General features: G+C 41.8%; 1 protein-coding gene across 1 annotated transcript in view; it reads left to right on the top strand.

Moving 5' to 3' along the window:
• TRHDE (thyrotropin releasing hormone degrading enzyme) overlaps window positions 1-14,751 on the top strand; it is a 1,998,244-nt gene that overhangs the window by 1,607,100 nt on the left and 376,393 nt on the right. The window contains exon 13 of the mRNA XM_086918108.1: window positions 11,075-11,222. Within this exon, the coding sequence (XP_086774234.1) occupies window positions 11,075-11,222 (148 nt within the window). The remainder of the gene's footprint in view (window positions 1-11,074; window positions 11,223-14,751) is intronic.

Consider the following 14,751-nt stretch of genomic DNA (forward strand, 5'->3'; position numbering starts at 1 on the left):
TGTTCTTCAGAATCGCCTTGTTCTTGACGTCATCCTGGCAGATAGGGGCGGGGCTTGTAGAGTGATCGGCTCCAGTTGTTGTGTGTTTATTCCAAATAACGCGCCATCCGTATACGCAGCAATAACGAGACTCCATAAGATAGCTCACGAGATACATCAAAATCCAGGCACATGGACTTGGTCCGGTTGACTCTGGAGTGTAATATCAGCATGGGGATGGAAAGTATTGTCGTTCCTAGGACTGATACTGCTAGTTCTATTTAGTTGCTGTCTCTGTCTGCAATGTGGCCCAGCGATTTGCGGCTTGTGTGCCACTGCCTGTATTCCCCGTCCGCGTTCACGTGTACAAAAGAATAAAGATGAGCAAATGATGCTGTATGATCAGATATATGGTATCATGAATATAGATGTGTCCTGAAGGGCACAGTAGGGGACAAGGAGGGAATGAGGAAATAAAAATTTTATGTGGCCAGTGTGCCCCCTACATGCACCCTATGTCTGTACATATACCCCATGTATGTCCATGTCATCACACATTTCCCTTCCCATGCCTGTAATAATAATGCCTCTGCATTTCCGTTCAATGTTAGCATGTCAGTTATCAAGCCCTCCATGAATGAAACGTTAATTCTGCACTAAGGCTTATGTTGCCAATGCATTTACATGGTACACGTTTTAATGTCGAGATGAAACTGTTTTCGTGGCTCAGTCGAGCCAGGCCCCGAATTCAGGCTCCAAGCCTCTTGACACTCTGAAAGCTACAGTTTAACTATGTATCCCTGACCTCTCACATACTTCCTGCTCAGCCGAGAGGTGCCCAGCCTGGCATGCCAAAGACAGTATTTTGCCTAACAGTTATCTGCCCTGCTCCACAGAAATACATTCCTGTCTAACGAAAAGGGTAAACATATTCCGCCAGCAGAAGATAGGGCCTAGCCTTTCTGTCTCCATTCAAGTGATTTACAGAACCCGAATCCATAGAAGCCCCATGGCCCCCACGCAATGCACGAAGAAATATAGGCACACACTAGCATTTAGTGATGAGCAGCCCCTGCAGCCTTTGCTCTAGCGACCTTTAAGTCAGATAATACATCCTCCAAGCTCAAGATATTAGATAATGCCAGAGGTGCAGGTCGTCCTGACATCCAAGACTTCCCTACTAGCACGAAAGTCAGCTCCCCCCAGTTTCCCCCCAGTAACACGTCAATTCCACGTCATGACCAGTTTGCGCGCACAAGTAGGGTAAAGGTTCCTGCTGACCATACAGACCCCCTCTATGCATCCACCCACCTATGACACACCTATGACTCACCAAAGTGAACACCCACGTGTATGCCTCCTTGCACGCCTCTTTCACGCCCATGTGCCCTTATCTCTCTCTTTCACTTGCTCTGCCTGGAGTGCTCCGCCTTCTCTATCCAATTCAATGTATGTTTTAACTATATATATTGTATTCTGTGAATAAAGATCCAGATGACGATCCTTCCTCATCCCTAGTGGAGATGGAACCCGATTCTCCTTTACCTCGAGCTATTGAATAAAGCCCTTCTGAATCGGACACCACGGACTCTGCCTCTCATTATATGCATGATCCTTATTTAATGTATAGAAATTATGACAGGGTCATTAATTATTTACCACACCACAAGCACAATACCTTTTGACATTTGGTTTCTCCCGCGTGGGTTTGGCCCACGGTGCTGCTAAAAAGTGTTCTATTTTCTTGTGTATGTACATTATTATTGTGCACTGCATAAGGGTGCTCTCTCTCAATTGGGGGTGAGGTAGATTAGGGATTGTCCACAGTGTGAGTACAAGTAAAATCATGACAATACGAGTTGGCCCAGTTCTGCTTGTAATATGTCTGATTGTGTTTTATGCCCAAAAGTATATGATGGTCATGTTATAATGATTGAATATGTGTGTTGAATATAAATGTTTTTACATACATCCTATGTGAAGTCTCTTTTGTAATTCTCAGTGCATTTATCACAAATGGCTGCTGTGCCTTTGCTTCCCACATTGCCTCTGTAGTGAGCTTGACTGTCAGTGCCAAGCTACCCAAGGGTGAGCACGGGTATACAATAATTGTAATCACCTGCCCTCGACACAAGTGAAGCTATGCCTGCCGAGGGGCATACCTTCAGCCAACCAGACACTGCCAGATCCAACAGTGTCCATGCCCTATTTTCCATTGTCAAATATTTACTCTCTCCCTCTGCACCAGTCAGATGTTTATGTTCATCCTCTGGCTAGGTTTTATTGATTCCCAACACCAGACTCTCAATGCTGAGAGGCATGGTATTTGCATATGTGAGAGCCAAAGTCTAGAAGGCATTTTCTTTGGATGTTTGATTTATTCCTTGCCTCTCCTTCTTACATTCTCATCTAAAGGCTTATCTATAACCACAGTATACTACACTTGGTTGCTGAGTAGATCTAAGCACCCAGACACCCAAGTTAGGGGAGTTCTGTAATAAATTAACAAACACATGTTGACACAATTGTATATCTTATTTGAATCCAGGACTATGAGGTGCACATTTGTATAAAAAATGTTAGGATTAAAAAGTATTATATCTTTTTGTAATAAAACTACAAATAAAAGAAAAAAGGCCTGACTTAATTTAACACAGCTGTTCTACTTTCAGTGAAAAAAATGACATTATTTTAAAATGAATTAGTGTTTCATGCCACGATTAATTGAGGTTCCTAATGTTTTCAACTAAATAATTCACGGCTCTCTGAGATTTTTTTGTCTATTTACTGTGTTCATATTAGGATATTAAACAGACACTTGGATTGTGTAAATTGTAACAGCCAACACATTAGAAAGTAAATATTACTGTTCTGGACCATCCCCCAACAATTACAAACGTATAGCTTGCGAGGTTGTTTGCTCTTTAAAATAATCTTTTGGCCATATTACACTCATCCACAGATCTAAATTCCTGATCTATCAATCACTATTTCCCCAGATTATTAATAAATACATTAATGGTTACTACGTAATATGATAAATTAGTAATATTCATTGCTTGGCCATATATGGGGAATAAAGTCAGGTTAGTAGCACATATTTGTGGGAAACCGGTGTCTGAGACTTCCATGGCAGTCAAGGGGTACTGGACAACAATTGAAAGAACTGGTGCCTTTTGCCCTGGTGTCCAGAAGGCGACGTAAAGTCGGCCCCCAATCTTTGAACTAAGCTCCCCTATTTTGCACTTGATGCTCATGGTAGCATTGCAGAGCAGTCCGAGGCTATCCCATAGGAGGTGTTGTGAGCAAGACACTCAACACATTTAATAAATCACTCCACAGCCAGTGCTTTTTCCCATGTTAGACTTTTTCCATTGCAAAAAATGCATCATGTTGTGCAAATAAATGTAACTTTCAAGGGGCTGTGGCAAAGGCTCCCCTCAAGGCAAACTAGATATAGCTTATAGAACCCATATTGACAAACTGAGGCTTTATAAGAAACTTGAAAATGAATGGAAGCACCTATCTGTGCTTAGAATAGTTCATAGTCCATGTGAGAACATAATGGGAAGATTTGTTCATCTTGAATTTTAGTCACTCAAGATTTGTTCCATTTTTTGGGGAGAGATTTAACTGAAAAAATGCTCAGAACCAATTACATTTCCATCTGGTGGGGATCAGTTGACTGGGGTGAGTGTTTGATTTGCTCAAACGCTCCGTCCATCATCCCCTTTTGTATGCTTTGTTTGCCCTAAGTTGGCAGGGTATGCTCAGAGTAACCCTAGCTCACTTTGCCACTGGATTCAAGATAGCCTGGCTAATGAGGATTATGAATCCGAAACCGGTCCCAGGATGCTTGTTTCCGGTCCAGGGAAGACATGGCTTGGCAGTTCGGGCTGATCTGGGTTTCAATCCATCACCGTTCTTGAGCTCACTCCGCCACCCCAGTTCAGACATGGCCATATGCAAATCAGTCTGACCCTGTGCCTCATGGGAAGAGTCCAGCCCTGAACTGCCAAGCCATGTCTTCCCGGGACCGGAATCAAGCTTCCCAGGACCGGTTTCTGGCATTTCAGCCGTCTTCAGCCAGGTTGAAACACAAGTGACACTGTTTCACTAATTAAAAATAAGGTTAAAGAAACAACAAAACATAAAGGTCCACTTTGTCTTTTATGTAACAGTATCCTTGGTTGGCGGGTTGGGAAGAGGCGCTACAAACAACTGCACACATTTTCTCCTAGGATTGCTTTGCTGCTCAGGCCAAACTACTAAAGATTACCTTCAGTGAAAACAGTTTATCTCTGAAATGTAATACTTAGTTAGTTGGGGAACTCGAACAAATCTCACATTGAAACAGTTTCCTCTGACAACCACAGCATGTCGGTATCATTTTCTAAACAATGTATTCATTTCTATGGCTCTGCACTTTGTGCACAACTCAGAGACCGCAGGCATGTCACAGCATAAGGCTGAGGTCCACATTGAGCACGGTTGACGTGCACACAGAGTTGGCTATGTGAATTGCACCAGAAAAGAATGGAGTGACGGCTGAAACGTTCTTCTGTACATTTATATGACAATGACATTGCACGTTTCACATTCTCATACTGTGAATATCTCTCAGACAATCTCAAAGATGGTCCCTAGTCTTTGTCTATGGATCACTGTTAGCGCCAGTGCGTGGCACAGCACACCTGGCCACTGTCACGGGCAATAGATCATTTGTAATAAATGTTTGTGTCACACATGGCATCTGTCCTGTGAACATGCACTTTGCATTCCTGCCTCCTTGCCGTACCTGGGCAACAGCCTTCATCTGAGGAACTTGCTCAGTAAAAGTACTCTGTATAGTTTTCAACCAGAAGAAACCCCACAAGGGCGGGGTTAATATGAGACTGCAGCCACCTTGATAAGGGCCATCAGCTTCCCTTAAAGATTGGGGCAGGACAGTCTAATGGAATGCCACATTTTATCACGGGGTGCACTTGCATTTTATTGTGTAGACACATGCTATAATGGGCTGATAAATAGAAGAGCAGTACAATCATGCTGGTACAGATAAACTTTTCGTTTTGTGTAGTTTACTCATTGCTGCTGATGCGTACACTATGAAGACATGTATGCACCCCAAAGGAAACTTTGGTTTTCAGATTTGTTCTGGTATATATGCCAGCCCTAACTCTGATTATGGAGGCATATATTTGGGGTCAATGTGCTGTTGCATATTTATGTTTTCCCTCTTTTTCACAACAAAATATTTTACATGTAATTCAATTATTTTCACGACACCTACTGAAAATAGTAGGTGTTAGGTCCACACACACACTATTCCACTTACACACACATGTAGTAATGATAGTTGTATGACTCCAATGAGTTTTTGAAAATGCTTCACTTGTATATCTGAATACCCATAGGTGTACATATTTGTGGATGCTTACTAGAGTAGCAAAATTGACTCCCATAGGAATAACTATTTTCCAACTCCCACCTTACAATTATGACTGTGGAATATCTAGCTACATTGCTGATTTTCTGCAGCTGGAACTACCATTTACAATTATAAAGGCAGTAAACCAGTTCTGAGATTTGCATTGAGAAATGCAACTTTGTTGCACACACTTTTGACTTACACACTCAAAAGATTTGAAAATGGATTCCATACCAGGCACTTGCACAGTAGCTCAGGGTGCCTTTATTGCATACTGGCTCACACACCTAATGCGCTGTGGGTACAGATGCAATATCAAAACCACAAAACATCAGAAAGTGGGACATGTTCTATAATTCCACCCATATGGCCTCATTTTTTAAACTTTTCTTGTATGTAAGTCACGCGCAAGTTGCTTGATTCACCAATGCGCAATTACTTTTCCAATTCAAGAAAGTTGACTTTGCAGCCATAAATCCATTTAGTCACATAGAAGCTTCTGAGTAAGCCAATCCACCATGGTGGTGAGGGGGGTTTCAGTCAAGAATGCCTTGAAAGTTCATGCACATCCAGAAAGATCCATGTTTGTGCATATTTACTAACAATTGTCCAACCTCTTCCCACCATCAAAAATGTAGTATTACTCCTGTTTAAAGGAGGGTTAAATCATTTTCCCTAGAGAGGAGCCAATAATGAACCACAAAACCTGCAGAGGATTAGGGAAAAAACAAAGTGGTAAGCATGCATATTTGCACATATATTCCCATGAAAAATATGCACATGCATGTGAAAATGGAAATCCAAATAGTTTTCAAAATTACTCATGGAAAGCTGTCAACTGCGAATTTCCAAGCAAGAACATGGAAGAGTTTTATGAGTTCCTGAAATGAAATCTGCACCAAATGCACGACTGTAACTTACCCTTGAGTCCACATTGGAGTGTTTATTACTCTTCTAGGTGATGTAACCTATTTTATATTCTAAAGTGTATTACATATTTTGAGGAAAATGTAAAAAAATAACAATTAAAATAACCAGTCATTTAAGGATAGTGCCAATTAGCAACTTGTTCCAAATTTGACAATAGAATTTTCACAGATTTCCTTTTTATGTCATAATGCATACAAACGTGTCAAAAATATTATTTCCCCACAGTTATAATAGGCAAAACTCATACGGCAAAATTCACACAAAGATGTACATTTTACTGACGGAGATTCACACCTCCATCCTGGTCACATTTTTCCATTATTGCCCATTTCAAAAATCTTGCAAAAAGTACTTCTGGGAGGTTTTGTCAAGTGCAGTTTTCTAGGTATACTTCTTGGCATTTTTTTTACACAATAGAGAGTGAGAGAAGAGCAGGTCAGCTGCAATCTCCCATTTATATTCTTCACATAAATAAGCAACAGCTGCTACGAGAATTCTTCTTGGGAACTCTCAGTTTTTTGATAAAAAGGACTCTGTCAGGATGTGGTACTCTCCCTCCGCTTTATTTTCGATGGAAGGGGTATCCACAGATATTGGAGGAGATGCCACACTCACTTATCGTGACATGCTTCATCATTGGCGCCTATTCATACACGGGTGAGATGATACGACCCGGGCGGTACCCTCTGAATAAAACATAGTGTTTGGGTATACCCAGAGGTATTTTTAAACATCACTCATCTGGATCCCTGCATGTCCAGTATTTCTTTATCTACAAACTCGCATTCCATCTATGATTGAGGCCGCCTGGGCAGTATCCGCTCACCCGGGTGTGGATAGGCACCGATGATGAAGCATGTCACGATAAGTGAGTGAGCCGTCTACTCCAATATCTTTGGATACCCTACCATCGAAGATAAAGAGGAGGGAGAGTACCACCTCCTGACAGAGTCCTTCTTAACAAAAACCACAGAGTTCCCTAGGAGAATTCTCAAGGCAGCGGTTGCTTATATGGTTTACTTCTTGAAATGTCATGTGACTTTTATAAAGGCTCCAATTTTACCCCTGCATGGATCATGTAGAATTCTTGGACCTTTCCTTGTCAGTTGTACATCCAGGTAAGCAATGGTGGTATCATCAATGGTGTAGGTGAATTGTATTCTTTCATTTATGCTGTTAAGCTGTTCTAGTGCGGTGAGTAAATCAGATTTTATTCCTTGCCATTTGACAAAAATATTGTTGATGTAACGTAAAAAAACTAGTCCATGCTCTTGCCATGTTTGTTGGCTCAAAATGTTTTTCGTCTCGAAGACGTTCATGAAAGTATTAGCTTAGGCGGGGGCAGCACAATTGCCCATTGATGTTCCTGTTAGTTGGAGATAATGTTCGTTATCCCACTCAAAGTAGCTTTGGTAAAGAGCATATGTCAATAATTCCATAAGGAAAATTTGAAAACTGGTATCCAAGTCAGAGTTCAATAGTGTCTGTTCGACGGCGTCAATCCCCAAATCATGGGGTATCGAGGTGTATAATGATTTGATGTCGATCGTGCATAACCAAATGTCTTGATTGTCAGGAAGAAGAATTTGATCAATTTTATTGAGAAAATCGGTGGTATCTTTCACGTAAGTGTTGGCTTGACCACAAACGGCTGTAAATGAGTGTCCAAAAATTTCCCAATAGGTTCATGCAAGCTTCCCATGGTGGTGGCAATAGGTCTCAGTGGAGGGTTGGTTTAATTTTTGTGGACTTTGGGAAGCATATATAGGGATGGTACCCTAGGATGTTCTGTGGTAAGAAATCTTTTGGTTCTTTCAGTAATCGTACCTGCATCACAAGCTTTCATCAATAGTTGTTGAAGCAACTGCTGAAAGGATTCAGTTGGGTCAGGCCCCAGTGGTAGATAGGTATTGGTATCATTGACATGTTCTGAAACTTTCTGGTTGTAAAATTCAGCATCCATTATAACCAGGGAGCCGCCTTTGTCGGCTCTTTGGCAAATGATGTTGGAGTTTGATGCTAATTTTTGAAGAATGTTCTTTTCTTTTTTAGACATGTTAAGAAACTTAGAACGTTTTTTTAAATTAAATTTTCCAATGTCATTCTTAACAAGAGTTTCAAACAGATCTAAAGATTTATGGCTTAGAGGAGCTTGAAAAGTGCTTGTGGGTCTTAATTCTTTCAATTCAGTGTCTTTCTCTTTTTCTCCTGGTTGAACAATATTCTCAAAAAAATGTCGAAGTCTGAGATTGCGCATCAGTTTGAAAACGCTAATGTTCAATTCCAATTGGTTTGTGTGATGTGTAGGAACATATGATGTTCCTTTTTGTAGCGTTTTTATCTCCAGCGTGGATAAACTATATTTAGAAATGTTGATGACTAGAGAATGTTCATCTAGTTCTTCTTCACTTTCTTTTTGGGAGCTGGAATCGTGGGTGGTGGCGATGTTGGTGGAGCTGTGCCTTTTTACCCCTCCTGGGTCGCTGGTTATGTCTTGGCCTGCCTCTAAAACAGGCACCGTTGTAGAGCGGGTGTTAGTAATTGATGTGGACGCTTGTTCCTTGGATGTACTCTGATCAGTTGGAGTTTGTTTCCTTAGATTTTGTGTGAATGGTCTACTACCCTCGCCTTCTGAAGATGATGTTTCAGTTTCCGATGCGTTGGTTTGTGGTTTGTTTTGGCGTCTGCGGGCGTAGACTTCCGCCCAAGAATAGACTTCCCCCATTTTGTAGTCTATTGTGTCTCTTCTGTATTTGCGGATCTTCCGCTCATTTATTTCTTCTGTGTATTTGTTGAGTTGTATTTGTGTGTCCTCAAGTATCTTTAGCCATTGATCTTTATCTAGCATTTCTTGGAGTTCAGATTTGATAATTGTGATGTCTTTTTGTAATTCTTCAAGTACCCTAGAAAGTTCCTCAATTATCAGGAGGATGAGGTCTAGCGAACACTTGTTCAATATATTGTACCAACGTTCGACAAACTTGGTATTGTTTTTGCAGAGAAGCGGTTTCAACGGGACTCTCAAGCCTCTTGGAATTCGCTGGGCTTGGTGGTATTTTATGACAGTGCTGGCATGCAGCCTCTGATTGATTTCTCGTTTGGTCAAATATAACAGTTGTCGTATGTTGTTCTTTGTTTTTCTTATTGGGTAACGGGGTTGTATCCTCTTGGATAAGTGCATAAATCTTGGATATATCATCTTCTACGAAAGCAAACGTTTCTGCTCTCGTTTCCGTAAGTCTGGTGATTTCATCACAGGATGACATCCTGTTGGATGAGATTCGTGCTGTGCTACGGTTTCTTTCAAACGATCCAGGAATCAAGAATCAAATAAATGAATTTGTGCACAAGCAATTTGTAAAAATGTTCAACGGGTTAATACTTCTATAAATGTCATGTGACTTTTATAAAGGCTCCAATTTTACCCCTGCATGGAACACAGGAATCAGGTGTCATTATTGAGTAAAATCTAGATATAATGACATTTACTCGAGCTACATGTAGAATAGAAAGAGGTCAGGCAAGTGATAAACATCGTGATCATTGGAATTGAAGCTGAACTCAATATTCTCTTAAATTAGTTGTAAATAACCATTAGTTACACCTTGATTGCATAGATGAAATCATGCTCCAAGCTATACATTGATAGCTGTTTGGCATATAGGCCTGGGGTGAAGTGCAATAGAAGTCGTTATAAAACCTGGAAAACGTGTGGTTGATGTTGTGTCAAAGGGAGACTTACATTGTCATTCAAAACAGATTCTGTGTTTAAGCCAGCCCTCTAAACACTTTAATCCCCAGACTGACCATATGTCCGTGGGTGTTTACTAACTTCCACAGCAAAACACAGGCTGGAATGCACACTTCCCGGTCTTTGATTGAGATTTCCAAGCGCGGGTTTCTCTGCACAGGAGGCAGAGAAATACACACTCGTAAATACATATAAAACCACCAGGAATCTCTTTATGAATCCCTGGCCGAGTTTAAAACAGTAAATTCAGTGATAAAGTTACATTTACAACCAAATATATCTCTGTGAATCAGGGCCATGGTGTTCTTTGTCCTTTGTGTACCAGTTAACAGAATCTGAATTCCGAGTTGTTGTTTTTTCCAACAATACCAGAAAGAAAAAAGAAAAGGCCGCATCTCTCTTGAGTTGTTGCTAGAGCTGAGAAGGTCGGGAGACATTTTTGCGCCATGTAACTTAGGTCGTTGTTGGTGACATGACAGCGCGCCTTTGCTGATCACATTTCATTACATGCTGCCAAATGGGAGGCGCCGAGCAAGTAGTCCTGCGAAAGAAATGAAGGAAAGCGTGATTTAAAACAAGCGCAGGCCATTATGTTTACATTCCGTTCTTTGCCCTTGTCCATGAATGGTGATGCCCCACGTAAATAACCAGCACAGTAACTTATGTTTTTTGATTACCAGTTCCACGCTCATGATACACTTCACCGCAGCCGCCTTTTAATGCTGTTTACATAATTTTTCCATTAGGGACTGCCTAGCATCAATAATGTGTGTGTAAAGGAGGGAGCGGGAGGGACGAGCGCATGCGCAGAACGCTCAATCTGTAAGTGGAAAAAATGTTATTTCCGCGGCCCTGCTAGAGTTTTCATGTAATGTGCTGAATGCGCCGTAGTGCCCGCAAGCTCTGTACATGCACAAAAAAAGATGGACCGTCCCCCGCCGCCTCAAACAATAATTAATGTTAACTTTCTTTTGACTCCGCAGAGCTGGCTACTTGCCCCAGAACATCCCTCTGGAGATCATCAGATACCTTTCGGAGGAGAAGGATTTCCTGCCTTGGCACGCGGCCAGTCGCGCGCTCTATCCTCTGGATAAATTGCTGGACCGCACGGAGGACTACAGCAGCTTCAGTGTAAGCATACATTCCCTCTCCTCCATTTTCAACCCTGGAACTGCTTGCAGTGAATGAACGCTGACTTGATTTCTCTTTGATAGGTTAATTGTAGAACAAAGAGAGTGGGTCAGTTCACCCACATTTCATCAATGCCAGGCTGTCTTTCACTGGTTCCAGGCTATTTCTCATTGGTTTTGGAAAAGCTTTGAATTCACTTTGGCACCAATTTGCTGCTATTTCCTATCGCTCGTGCATAGGCCAGTCAGTGCAAATATTCGTTACTGTACTGTATTGTATTATACCAGTAAAAAAAAAAAACAATAAAATACTTTGAACTAAAAAAAAAAAAACGAACAAAAAAAACTGCCAGGGCTAAGACTGCCTGGCACTAGTGCAATTTGCGTAACATGGTTCAATGTCTAACTTTTGTCTGTAAACCATTTGAATATTTGTCGATTTGTAAGGACTTATGATGAAAACATGCTTGATTATGCTCACGACAATGATATTGTTATCTTCAGTACAATGGCACGTAGTTGCTCAGAAGGTAAACTTATTGACTTTTTCCTAGATCTTCACAAACATGATTAGTTCATTGATTCAAACATTTCATTTCCGAGCACCGGCCGAGCCAATCAATTGAAAGTGCCAGGAAGGAACTGGAAAGGATCATGGATTTGCTCTTAGAGCAGAATAGGGCGCCCGCGAATGTGCCCAGGATTCACTCTGGATATGTGCCTTTTGAAGAGGCATGCTGAATTCAGCAATCTTAGTTTAATCAGAAGGAATAAGGTGTGTAAGATAAAAAAAGGAACAAAAGCGACCTTTCAAAATTATGATCAGTAAATTGCTTGAATTGCAAAAGCAATAGATAAGCCGACCAGACAAGCGAATACAGAAAGGAAATCGAGATTCTTTAATATATGAACAGTTTCCCTAAACTACACACAGGCTTTTGGTTTAATTTATTCTCTTTATGGTTTCCAAGCCTCACATGGCTTCAGGGTGATTAAATGTGCTGCAATCAGTTCAGATATATTACATAAAGGGTGATTGCACCACTGTCAATTTAGCAAAAAACACACAACAATTTAGTGATGCATTGCTCATACTTACCTTTACCCATAACGTAGCCCTAAATACGTATTGGAAAGTGTATCCATCCGTATGTATAGTATTCACAGTTCTTCCCAGTGTGTGGATCTGGGAGAGGTGTAAGCACAAATAATATTCACAGTATCCTTCATCTAAAAGTCATGTGAAACTGAAGTATGATGGACGTTGAAGGGGATTATTTAAAGGTGGCACGTATATGTCTATACACTTCTGGGATGTAAGATACGTGCCCCATCCTCCTGAATCAGCATATGTTTCTCTTAATTTGTTTGCTTTTAAGGATTTCGTTTATTTGTTTACATTCCCTCCACACTTTTTGCTTTCTGGTATCCAGAAGGAGCCTCATTTTCGATTATGTTTCAAATAATTATCTGTATCTCCACTGTCAACTGCTATGTGGATTATATAAACAAAATCAAATATGCAGTTTCCTAAACCTATTTAAACGTGGGTTGGCACATGTACGAAAAGGAGAAAAAAGTCTTGAAAATACCAAAAACAAGGACATACAATTGTGTTAAACATGGATAGATGAATACCGTACTTAATGGAGGATCCTTCTTACTCAGTTAGGAACTGTGCTCTATAAACCAGATTAAGGTGCATGTAAACCAGACCTATTGGCTGCTCTGTGCCAGTTCAAGTATCCAACTCGCTACTGCCTATGACTTGCCACACACACTTATAGCTATGGAGCAACCGCTATCATTACCCTGAAGATCAACATTTCCCCCACTTGTTAGGTTTGTTTCATGTTGAACTTCAATATCTCATCCATTGGGCCAAGACACCTCTCAGATTGTGAACAATATATTTTGAAAAAACACCAGGAGTTAATATGTTGCATCATGCTTGTTAGATCTGGGGGTCTCTAGTTGGCAATGGTATTCACCTTTGTCCACATAGGGACCCTTACTTCTAAGTCAGGCTAAGGGGATTACACTCCTTAATAACACCTGCTCACCTCCTTGGTAGCTTGGCACAAGCAGACAGGCTTATGTCAGAGGCAGTGTGTTAAGCATTTGTGAATATACACAGTAATACAATAAAAACACTACAGTTGGGCACAACACAGGTTTTATAAAAATAAGTATTCTTCATATAGACTTAACACAAGACCACAAATGACAAAAATCAACAATACTATACTTAAAGATGACTTAAAGATGATTAAAATTGCTTAGTTCAAGTTGATGATAAATGCGACAAAGTTCTCAACAAAGTACCTGGATGTGTAACGCAAAGTAAACAAAAGGCTTGCAAAAGGGGAAATGCGCTGGTTCCGTGATCCGGGGGAGATGATGCGTCATGCCTCAATGCTTGCGCAGAGTAGGGGATGCGTCATGATCCTTACCGGTGCTGAGGTGATGCGTAGATTCTTGGCCTGCGGCCCCGTTGTGGTGCGCAAGACGGCGCCTTGATGCGATGCGATGATCCGGTTGTGATGCGAGAAGATGGCGCCCTTGATGCTGCGATGCGATGACGATGCGCAGACGCCCTGGCAGCCTTGCGACAACTCTGTAATTTGGAGCTGCGACAGGCCCTGCGACACGCTTCTCTGGAGATGCAACAGCAGGAAGTTCGATGAACACACGCTTCCAGGGAGATGTGGCAGAGGCACGCTTCTCCGGCGATGCGACGCTTTCAGCTGCGGCGGCGACACGCTTCCTCTCGATGCGTCGTGCTCCCAGCTCCGATCGGCACGCAAATGTCTGGAGTTGAGAATTCCTAGCAAGGAAAGTCAGAGGGGAGCTGGAGATGAAGTCTTTTGTCCCTGGGGCTTCAGCAGAAGGCAAGCACAGTTCAAGCCCTTGGAGAATATTCTGTAAATGATGAAAGTCCTTAAAAAGTTCATTCTCCTATCCTTGGCAATGGAGCAACCACTGCAGGCCAACCCAGCAAACAGCATACTGGCAGAGGGGTAGTAAAACTCCTGCAGCTTCCTTGGTTCTTCTCCTTGGCAAAAGGTTTCTTGTTCCAGAAGTGATCTAATTTCTTGGGATCAGGGTCCCAATATTTATACCACATAATCCTTTGTTCTCTGAAGGCAGAGAGGCCTCTGCCTAGTCCAAACCAGTTCCTGAGCACTTTATTTACATGACTCTCTTCTTCCTTTCACTGTGCAGGGCAGAGACATCATCCACCCCACAGGAGGTGGAGCCAGCACAGGGGAGGGAAGATACAGCTCGGGAGCACTTTGTTGACATGATTCCTCCTCTCCTTTCACAGTAGAGGGCGGAGACATCAGACAAGCCACAGGAGGTGGAGCCAGCATTATAGAGGGAATGACCAGCCCTATTCAGGTCTCAGGTGCAACTCCTCCCTCCGATCTAGATGCAGATCTCTCTATTCACCACCGGGCTGCCCCAGCCTGTCTCCTGGAATCCCCAGCCCTGTCACTCACAAACCCAGACAAGTAATACACAACCTA

Source organism: Lissotriton vulgaris, chromosome 1_1 (genome assembly GCF_964263255.1).
Source record: "Lissotriton vulgaris chromosome 1_1, aLisVul1.2, whole genome shotgun sequence".
Taxonomy (NCBI): domain Eukaryota; kingdom Metazoa; phylum Chordata; class Amphibia; order Caudata; family Salamandridae; genus Lissotriton; species Lissotriton vulgaris.